Here is an 11,527-nt window from a genome sequence, read left to right on the forward strand (position 1 = left end):
GTAGTGTCACTGTCACATCAGATAGGTAACCAACCGAAGTTTGTTGATGAAGAAAAAGTAAAAAATAACTTATAGGTAGGTACGTACTCTTCCTTCGTGCATGCAGTTGCAGTGCAGTGCATCAAGCAATGTGCAAGAAATAAAAGTGAAACTTTAAATTGCATTTCTAAAGCTAAAGCTTAGAAAATTGATAACAAAGGTAAATTAAAAATAATAACAAATAGAAGCAAACTTTATGTATGTACCTAGTTACAGTCACAGTTTCATGCACGTTATCATTTAAATAAGTAATAAACATAATATGATGCTTAACTGATTCACATAATCTTGATACGAACAAAATTTTCCATCCAGATTTAAAAACATTCACTTACCCAATTTTATCTTGTGGAATTTTGAAAATGACTAATCAATGAAACCAGTCCAAGCTGGGTTTCCCAAGGAGCAGGAGACCAGTTGACTCTGTCCTTTTCCTTGACAATTTTACTTGAACTTGACATGAGTGTGTTACTTACATGTAAGTACTCTTGGGTGATAGATATCTGTTTTAATATCTATTGAAATATACTTCCTGAATCTAATAATCAGGTTTTACACACTTTTAAACTTGTTTTTACGCTTTTTTCTGTATCTGTACATGTTTGGAAATTTTTAAAATATTATAGGCTAACTATATCTATATAGTGTGTATAGAAAATTACAATCATCTACAAAACAATTGCAGTAGATGATGTTATTCAATAGCTGTTTGTATACTTTCAGAATTGTAAATCAAACATGTTTGACAACTATGGACATAATCAGGCGCAGGCGCCTCCCCCACAAACTTCTCAGAAAGTGCTGCGATTTGACAAAAACTACATCAAGACATTGCCAGGGATACTCAAGATAGTAGAATTGGTAAGAATGAAGCATCTACAATATATGTTAAACATACATAGTCAAATTGATGTGTGAAAAAAGGTAGGGAGACATGCCCTACACAGTGCAATGAGACAAAGAGGTGGAAAAAATGAGGTTTTATTGAAGAATTTTTATATATTAAATTTTCATTTATTGTGAGTTGGTTTGGCTATTAAACTATATTCAACTTTAAGGCCACAATACCTACATGAGAGAAATGAACACTTTATCAAAATAAGATAACTTTTGTGACCTAACCGGAACTTACATTGACCAATGTTTCACTTCACATAAAAGTGATCATCATGCAACAATTCTCTCTGAACCAGAGTGTAATTTTTTTTTTCAATTCCACTAAATTATTTTTTTTACAGTCATGCAACTTTATAGGCTTCATATGCATAAAAGCGTCATGGGGAATGTGGGTGTCTGCTATCTTCTTCAACATCCTGTACTGGGTGGGCAACATCATAACCTGCTTCATCTTCATCATGTACCTGTTCCATTTCGTGGAAAAGTATGACCAGTGGCCATGGCTCAAGCTGGAGTTCTTCTTCTGTTGTGCAATGGTATTAGCATACATATGCTTCTCGATTTTTGCAACCACGATTGGTGAAGGCGTTGGATATGCTGTTGGGGTATGTTTTTTTTTTTACTTTTCTAATTTTATTTATAAGATCAGAGAGATATTAGCTACAAACCCAAATATAAGTCTTCAGCTTTATTTACTATTCATATGTGAATAGAAATTTACAAAACCTAGCCTATTTTTAACTCAGATGTTTATCTACATACCTATATGAGAGTATTGCAATTAACCTATAATGTCACTAAAATCTGATTTATTATACAAATCATATTTGTCACTTATAGGATGTCTGTCTTATTTTTCAGTTCTTCGGATTCTGTGCCATAATAGCGTATGGAATTGACGGGTATTTAAAATACAAAGGGTGGAGGCGAGGGTTGCCACCACAGTGAGCGCCTTAACCTGAGTTATTGACTTGTTGACTGTGTTTTTGTGTTATATAAGGCAATCAATTGATGAAGCCTTGTGTTTGCAAGTGGTGTATAAACCAATTAGTATAGGTAATCGAACTTCGATACTGAAAATTGTATCTTAATCTTTTATAAATATTCTACACTGTTTTGTATAATTTAGACCATAAGAAATCTTTGTTATTTTATGTATAACTTAGTAACTTTGAACTGGCACTAATGCGTGGTACAACCACAGGGCAGTTCTAACAACTGAATTAGTAAATAACATTTAATCTTTTTTTATATTTTTGCATTTTGTATATAGTAACAGGCAATATATTGAGCTTGGATATAGCAAAATTGAGATGAATCTAATTGATAATAAAATTATATCATGAACTAAAATTTAGGAATCTTTAAAAGCCTTTTAATGGTTTTTATACCTAATGTGAAAATTGTGAAAGCACAGAGATAGCTAAATTGTCAAGTAGACCTCCACTACTTACCCTGTGGGTAGCCAATATCTGGCATGATTTTTGAATTACATTTATTCACAATGTTATAACTTGATTAACTTTTAAATTAACCACATATTTTAATAGTTTCTCTAAGAGTGAGATCTTGATTGATTCTATTTACATATATAAACTATAAGTTTTAATCTACTTATTTAGGTTTTAAGATAATGTCAATTTTAGCTATTTAACTTTAATAGCTAATGATTTCTAAGTCCATAAATCATAAAACAGGAAAAAAGGGTCCATTTAATTTAAGCATTTTTACACTACTAAGAGTGTCATGTTTCAAGTACTAAACAGCACATCAAGATGTCCAAAACTAATTCGGTTATGATATGGTGTCGATTGTACAAACATTTATTTATACCGTAATGTATGCGTGTAAAGTTTACTATAAATTAAATGTATCAAGCCAAATAGGGTGTCAAAAGTGCCTTAAATGTACCTTACAAGATCGTATCGATCGATCAACAGTAATTTTAGGTGAATGTCAAATAAAATTACATATTGTTAGCGAAGATGTTTTAAAAATATGTCTACTGAATTTTATCAAAATGACATTTAAAAAATGGTTGCCTGTAAAGTCGGTTTTACGGGCGAAGATTTGACAACGTGACAACGTCTTTTTACGCGCGCGGCAGACCGATCATAGTTGAGTGGGAGAGAGACGCAAGGCATTCGGCGGGCCTCTCTCTCGTTCGGTGACTCATCGTAACGTTACCGGGCGTTACACTTTTTCATAAGTGACTCCCAGCCGCAAACTAATTTAAGACGTTGTCACGTCAAAAAAGTAACGCGTTTTGTAACATTTATTTTTTTATGAAAATAACGTTTTGTAGAATCTATCTACTTATCATTATTACTTTATAAATTTTATACAAAAAGGTAAATATACATTTTAAACAAATCAATAAATTGTTTTCAATAAAAGACAGTCATACGATTTATGCATTTTATTTTAAACACAAATATAGTTAGAACATGTTGAAAAAATATATTATGTGATGAGAAAATGCTTGATTTCATTAATATAACAATATAATTAATATAAGTGTCAATATAAAGTGCACCACGTGCTTATAAAATATGATTTATTAAATACAGATTGAAAAAATAAAACGTTAGCCACCTTCTGGGTTGGAAGATTTACGTCTAATTCTCAGAGAGATGACAAGATTAGATCCTGTTAGACTATGAGATATGGTGTTTCAAAATGTTAAAGTTTATTGCGAACTTCGGGCGCCACAGCCGTGAATGAAACTTTATTAAAAAATCGAGACTTGGGCCAAGGAGATTGGGGAAGGTAGAATCATCCTGAAGATTATAAAGGACATGGTCGGTTGTTTTTTAAAATACAAATATCTACCTGACTGTATAGCATAAAAGTAGACCAACCGAGACTTAGTCCAATTTCGATTTAGTCAATTCGCGATTATAGGTTAATCTAGCCTAACAGAAGTCTAGTCGCGATCTAGTTTATTTGCCTACCTAGTCTTTAGTCTTAAAGCTTCCAGCCCACCTTTTTACCACCTGGTGTGTAACTACACTCCGAAATGTTAAATTACCTTAAGAGAAACATTATTTGACGGTTACATATTTATGAGCACACTCTTACCAATAATAAACTACTACAAAATTGAGACTCGTTTGGTTGTCAATTAGGGTCCGTAACATTTTTTACCAATAGGGGGCGCTTAATATGTCAAATGTAAATATTAAACTATTTCTGTTACATGATATCTCACTATAAGTTTTACCCACGGCTTCAACCGCATGTATTTTTTACAAGAACTGACTTTTTTTCGGAATGAACATCCTATGTCCTTCTCCGTACATATGCAGGTAACATACTTCTCAGCATATGTCTCTCTCTCTGTCTCTATTTGCCAGAAAAGTAACAACAAGGAGATGACAACAAACTCACTTTTGTATTTATAATATTATTCACGATATACGTACAAATTATAGGTACATATAGGCCCGATTTTGGCACAACAATAAAATATTGATAAGCAAAAGTTTTAGTTTCAAACATTTAAAGTGTAGAATATAATTTTTACCCAACATTCAATTAAATATTGAGTTTAAAATATCTAAATGTATAAATCTTTAATCACCAATCAATAAATATGGTTAACCTAGAACTAAAATTGCTATATTAATTTCATATATCACAAAAGATTAACTTATTCGTCTAAAAATAAGTACACAACGAGGTAACAAGAAATAAACAATATGAATACTTAATAATGATCAATTTTATACAAACTTCCAAATAATTTGTCAAAAATAATATTATTTATAATGTCGATATTTTTTGATAACTATCATATTTAATTGGAAACTAGGAAACGCCTAGCGTGTTTGGTCCATGCGGCGCCAAACGCCTGGCGTGATCTCTTAAAATACACAGTCCCATGTAAAGTCTGAATGGAGCCGCATCTTGGATTTGGCGCGCTTTTAATATTTTGACAAAGTATCTGGCTGTTAATATAAATATTACACCAAAACATAATTTACACATAGACTTGTTAACATATAGGTGGGTAATAATAAAATTTTCGCTATAAATATTTTTTAAGTCATTTCATATAACTAATATGAAGTCATACACATCTGAATATACATATTTAGCAGATATTTACATTTATATAAGTGATGAATAGATCTCTTCGTTTCTCAATTCGTGTGTTGCTTATCGTTTGTAGTTGCATATTCTTTGTTAATCTACGATGCCAGTACAAGCTACATTAGGAAATAGCTGTACACTAAACCTCAATTTCAGAATCAATGTAAATAAATACTATTTATATAAGGCATCTTGCAAGCCTACACTCCACCGGTCATTTAGTTCGGCCCTGACTCCGCAGATGACGTCAAGAAATATGCGGTAATGAGATGGTTCAATCATCTCTACTTTTAAAAGTTGCCTTTGTACTTGCACATGAATAGTGCACTGTTCATTACATGCAACAAGAATTGCAGACTTGCTCGTGCGGCATCTTTCATGTGGTATACCCATTTTAAAATGTAATTCGTACAACTTTATGGTTTTGTTAATGGAGAGTTTTGTGACTGTATTGGTTTTCTATCTCTTACTTTCATCTAGTCTCGACTCGACTCCAGAAAACGTTCCAATTTGGAAGTATAAATAAAGTTAATAAATAAGTTATAAATAGTGTTTTTTTATTAGTATTGAAAGCCTACATGAGAACAAGATTGATCTAAGAACCCAGGAGGCACGAGTAGGATTAATTTTGAGTTTATCGCTGTCATTTCAATAGAAGTAAAATATCAAATAACTAAACAATCAAAGTGCACTGCATCGGAACCACAGATAAAACAATCACGTCGTTCTAAATTCAAATCACATCGGCGTGACAGCCTTGAGATTAGCATGATGCATTCATAATTCGTGATTGTAAATACTTATAGCGTAACTGAGGAATATATTCGAAATAAATATTTTTTATATTTGAAAATTTTAATCTAGTTGGAGTGGGAATTCCAGGATAATTACAAAATTACAAAGTTTGCTACTCTTGAAATAATGTATATTTATTATGTATGAATATGGTTAACAGTTTAAGTAAACGTGTAAAATTCACGTCAGAGTGAGGCGATCAAGTCTTCTGTGTGTAAAATCAACACACTGGAAAAGAAAGAAAGATATATGAATTATATTTTTCGATTATTATAGGAGGATATGTCCCCCCTATAATAATAATCGAAAGAATCTGGTTAACTTTTTATCTGTCAAATCTTCCATACATAATATTTCGAGAATTAATTGTCGAGCCAATAAATATGCCACTCCAATAGCCTGTGCCCGACATACGCCAAACGTAAAGTTATATTGTGAAACTATTTGTACTTACAGCGATGAGCACATAGTTCTTATGTCATCTGCCGGTCTAAGTGTGCATTTAGTAAATAAATACACATTTATATTACAACAACTAAAAGCCAGATTCTTCACCTAATGACTTCTGCACGAAGTCCCTTGAATGATGATGATAATAATAATAATATATATATTTATTTTATGACTAATTTAACTTAAATATTCATGTCAGTCCACACGACTTTGGTTTTGAGCCACATCTCAATTATCAATAGATTTTGTATTGTAGATTAAGAACAAAGACTGCTTTAAAAATGCGTTTGTAATAATTTTTGCCATGTTTATGATCTGTTGAGACTGAAACAACAACAGATATATATATATACTGGATCCACTCTGTTGGCAAATATATTGTCAGTATTAAGTCTTTATCCCTTACGGGGCACACAGGGCCGAGGGTCGCTAACTAACAAATATAATATACCACAAAATGTTTATCAATACGTGGCCATCAATATTATTTACATACAAACAAAAGTTTTCACACTTTGGCTTATTGTCGAGTCAGATTAACGTATTTTCCATAAGTTTTCCACACCAGTCGAAATAATATCTCTCAACAATACAAGAAACTACTTTGCGTTGCTGCAAAACTGACTATAGCAACACAATGTTTGATTTTCCTTACGGATTTAAATATTATAGGATTTGAAACATTTCAACTTACAAATATACAAATTATATCTTCAGGCTTATCCTCGCATCATCCTACCACTTGCCCTGCTAAGGCAAGGCGGGCGGGGTGACCATGTGAACTTGCTTGGTGACCGTTCTGTGTCCTTGCGCCAGTTGACCGTCTTTGAGCGCCCGCACTTTGAGGAACGCATCTATCCCGTACAGCACCATGGTTAGATACGCGAAGAACTGGAAAGGAAGAGAGTCGATTGGAGGCAAAAATGTCGTAAACTTTGTAGCAACGGCGTCTCTCCAATATATCTGGGATTAGATGCTTTGGTAATGCTGAAAAAGCCTATTTTTATTTGTTAAATCAATCTAGATCTTATTATATTGGGGTATTCTGAGAAACCGTAAAAAATAAATCAAATTTTAATATTCGGCTGTGATTCTACAACTGGGCGTCTGTTTGACGTCATTCCTCCTTGGGAAGTGTAAGTAATGAATATATGTATTTTTATCGGCTCGTACGACCACGGGAAGAAATGGACAATGCACACTCTATCAGTTTTTGGCCCTCAGTTGTACAGCAGGAAACGTAAATTGTGCACTTTATAATCGTTTGGTTACGTATATCTATCTAGTCTTGATTACTACCGGGGCGCCCTCTAACTCACCGGAACAATTACATCACTTAACACCGCCTTATTAGCAAACAATTTGCAACAAGTTGATTAGTGTGAATTATCATCATACAAGTTATTTGACGTCAGTCAATCCTAAACATGATGCGCTTTCGCTCAACGCTTTATTCCTTACACAAAATGGTTCCTACATTTCTAGATCATATATTGAGAATTTTGGATCATATATTAAACAATTTTATTTTCGTCCAAACTTGGCGAGCTATCTAAATTCATTGAATGAAAGTGACGAAATTATAATAATTATAATTAATATTACACGAAAAATTAATATAATTATCACGCTTTACGCTAGCACTAGGCTAAGGACATGCTTACTGACGAAACGGATTACGAACGGATTTCGAAACGGAAACGGAAAGTCTGAAATAAATAAATTTATTATTATTTAGACCGATGGATTTTTACCCGGAGATTAAATATATATCCACGATCTAATAGCTACAACGCACATCTAACGCACATTTAAATTAAGATAAGAATTTATTAAAAAACCCAAAGTGGTTATTTCTAGAGAATTTTACGACGAACGTACAAAATTTCGCATTTATAATAGCTCAATGATTAATGTTATATTGAAATATAGAAGCTTTGTGAAACTCAGTAAACAATCACACACATACCATACCAAGTATGAAGCAACTGATAACATTTAAGTAGGTGTGTCATTTCATTAGCATAAGAAAGGAGCACTATTAGTCTATCTATATAACAGTCCGCTCACGTACGACACAGAAATCATTATGTGTCATATTTTTATAACTAACTAGATGTTGCCCGGGGCTTCGCTCCCGTGGGAATTTTGAGATAAAATATAGCCTGTAACAATCTTGGATAATGTACCTTTATAATGGTGTAAGAATTTTTGAAATCGGTTAGGTAGTTTCGTAGATTATCCGCCTCAAACATACAAACTCACAAATGCTTACCTATTTATAATAATAGTATAGGTGGAGCAATGGATGCATTGCGCGTTTTTATACTTCGTGAAATATTTATCAAGTTATTTGGCCGCAATGGAAGTCTACAAACGACTTAACTTCGACATTAAATTCATGTAAACATATACATTGAAGATAATATTGTCACAGGTGGCTTGTAGTTTTAATGATGTTTTTGTGAAGTTGAGTCATCACACAAGGGCAAGGCGAGCAATCGTTTCTATTTTGATTGATTGATGATTCATTTCAAATCATTTGACCATAGTTGATTCTCTAAATTGCTATTAAATATATTACTTAGGTACTTATTGAGTACCGTCCTGCTAGAGCTAGAACTTTTAGAACCACCGCTTGCACCTAGTTTTAGGCTAACTAGATAACAACCCAATAAACAATTATTAGACTATCTAATCCTCGCGTGTTGGTTTGCATTCGAGTGCCAAAAGTAAACAGAATCTTGAACAATAGACAGGCATTTGATTAAATCTAATGTGAGAAACTTCAGTTTAACAAAGGTCGGTTAAAAAACTTAGTGTTACCATGTTGACAAAAAAATATTTGTTTGTGCTAAACATTAGAATGATAAAAATTACACTCACCCCAGCCGCTGAATACGCCGCCGACCCAAACGCCACAGCAATTGTTGCCGCGATGAGATACAAAAACACAAATGTGGTGTACGCAATCATCTCAATCTTCAACCACTTGACATTGTGGTATTTCTCCACCGCATGGTACAGGTACAGGATGAGTATGGCTCCGGTGAAGAAGAAGGCGAAGACGACTAATATACAGAAGTAAACCCCTCGCCCGTTGGATCGGAAGGCTGAAGACATGATGCAGATGAAGCCGATAATGTTGAATACCTATTTAAAAAAAATATTTTTTTTTGCAATGTGACAATGCCATATATAAAGTTTCAAATTGATATAGAATTTTTTTGTTCATGAAAATGAGCCAGGCGTGTCGCGTTCAACATGCTAGGAGTGTTTTTCCAAAAAGTAAATAAATCAATTGAAAACCACTGCAGAAAAGGCTGTCTAGACTTTGGTGATAAAAGGTTATATAATAGCCTGAATTTTGATTGAATCCAAAACCAAATATAAGATACTACCAGCCCATCCCGACTTCACTTGGGTAAAAACACAATAAATATATCTATTTTAACTATCTACCTTCATTATAAATTGGTGTTTTTATTTTCTTTGTTTCTAGACTAGCTTAATAAATTCAGTAGTGCTAGAATGCACCTGTAGTCTAAAAATAATAAAATTTCCAAGATCTCTATTTAAGAAGTTAAGCATAAAATAATCTCTTATTAAGTCTAAAATTATGAATTAAATAAATTAAAAGTGAAAAAGACCAACTAGGATAACTGCCTTGATGATCCCAGAAGGAGTGGTCAAATAGGACAGATCAAACCGCGTCTCTGTTATGAAGACTGTGTTCGATGAGCCCATCGTCTGGGGTGGAGGGGGTGCCGGCTGATTTGGGTATGCCATGATTGACCTGAGAAATAAAAAAAAAATTGACAAACATAAAGACAAAGTGCCATAATAAAGTATAAACCTAAACCTTTCACCAGAATCATACTATAACCATACAAAAGTCCAACATACTACAGTGCAGACAGGGGAGACTTCTTTTTATAATATTATGTATGGACGGTGGATCTTCAAATGTTTTATTGCAAAAAAATATAAGATGGAATATGCACACATTTTCAATATTATTTATACAAATACAATATAATGAGGTATAAATTTGTTAGTTAAAAAACCAGATAAGTGAACTTCCCAGTCCAGTTAGGCAAGAGATGTAATATAGACTTACAAGGCATATCATCAAACAGTTTTGGGTCTTTTTGATTCAACATTGACTGTCTATTTAGTTTTAAAACTTTATACAATTTTTAACACTGTTCAATTTTTGAAATTGCATGTTTTTTGCTCTATGTAGATCATAGCAACACATAAAGTGAGAACCATTTTCTTTCTAATATCTTGATGGAATCTACACTGTATTGGGCAAAATCTCACTATTGACAACTATCAATATTTAAATGTATAGTGACATTATATATAAATTACCTAGCTATAATTAGTACCTATTTGGAATGACTACTGAAACAACATTAAAACTCACCAAAAATATAATAGGTAGCACCAATAATTGGAGATGAATTTATACGGAGACGTGTTATCAGCACATTACTTAGATAAGTTGAAGAATATGCGCATACGCCGCGCCCGCGCCCGTATACTGGACAATCACACTGATTCGTTCCGTCTTAAAAACATTAATGACTCATTTTCGTCTGTTTACACCTGCTGGCTGTGGCGACGATCGCGACGATGAGACGACTTCATAGTGTTCTAGGGCAATATAGGATCTTCATAGCGCAACCGTGACGCTACAAACCTAGAATAACCTACTTCGTTTTACTTAATAACTTTAGTACCTAGGTACCTACTTAATTTTCATAGTAAAGTTATATTTTAGAAATCAAAAACAAAACAAGCTTTGCTTGGACACCACGGCATAATAAACTCTACACGTATGACACTGTCTTTGTGACTGTGACTTATTTGTGAAATGTCAGTGAAATGCAATTTCGCCATCTTTTTTTTTTAACTTAAATGACAGATAAAGTTCGAATTTCCATTCTGTGCGTTCCCGAAACTTTCTATGAACTTGGTATGAAACGGCGTGAGATCATACCTACCTATGCATAAATGTATGTGGCTTCATTAGTTAGAGAGACATTCTTAGCAGTCTAAAGAATCGTCGACATTTCCATCTCAGTAGACTACACGTATACAACAAATAGTACTATAGATGGTTACTGAATGCTGAAACCATGAATTTAGTATGTACGTAGTACCTACCATGGATTTAGCAAGTACTTCGTACAATGTACCTACTAATTCCATGGCTGAAACATAAAAATCGACATCGTCT

The 11,527-nt window shown here is 33.3% G+C and overlaps 2 protein-coding genes across 3 annotated transcripts; one reads left to right on the forward strand and one right to left on the reverse strand.

Moving 5' to 3' along the window:
• Positions 1-13: 13 nt before the first annotated feature.
• Positions 14-3,345, forward strand: LOC128674135 (plasmolipin-like). Of its 2 annotated transcripts, none has more exons than XM_053752504.1 (4): positions 14-75; positions 763-900; positions 1,278-1,541; positions 1,798-3,345. In XM_053752504.1, exons 2-4 carry the CDS (start codon positions 778-780, stop codon positions 1,882-1,884), a joined length of 474 nt encoding a protein of 157 aa, XP_053608479.1. In that variant the 5' UTR covers positions 14-75; positions 763-777; the 3' UTR covers positions 1,885-3,345. The 2 variants fall into 2 exon arrangements, with proteins under 2 accessions (XP_053608479.1, XP_053608488.1); XM_053752513.1 differs by having other exon boundaries at positions 39-199.
• LOC128674130 (plasmolipin-like) lies at positions 3,341-11,130 on the reverse strand. Its single transcript, XM_053752491.2, has 4 exons — positions 10,712-11,130; positions 9,934-10,075; positions 9,166-9,432; positions 3,341-7,170 (listed from the first exon to the last, which is right to left on the reverse strand). The coding sequence occupies exons 2-4, from the start codon at positions 10,066-10,068 to the stop codon at positions 7,030-7,032; spliced, it is 543 nt and encodes a 180-aa protein (XP_053608466.1). The 5' UTR covers positions 10,069-10,075; positions 10,712-11,130; the 3' UTR covers positions 3,341-7,029.
• Between the last annotated feature and the right edge of the window lie 397 nt (positions 11,131-11,527).

This window comes from Plodia interpunctella, chromosome 1 (genome assembly GCF_027563975.2).
Source record: "Plodia interpunctella isolate USDA-ARS_2022_Savannah chromosome 1, ilPloInte3.2, whole genome shotgun sequence".
NCBI classification, from domain to species: Eukaryota; Metazoa; Arthropoda; class Insecta; order Lepidoptera; family Pyralidae; genus Plodia; species Plodia interpunctella.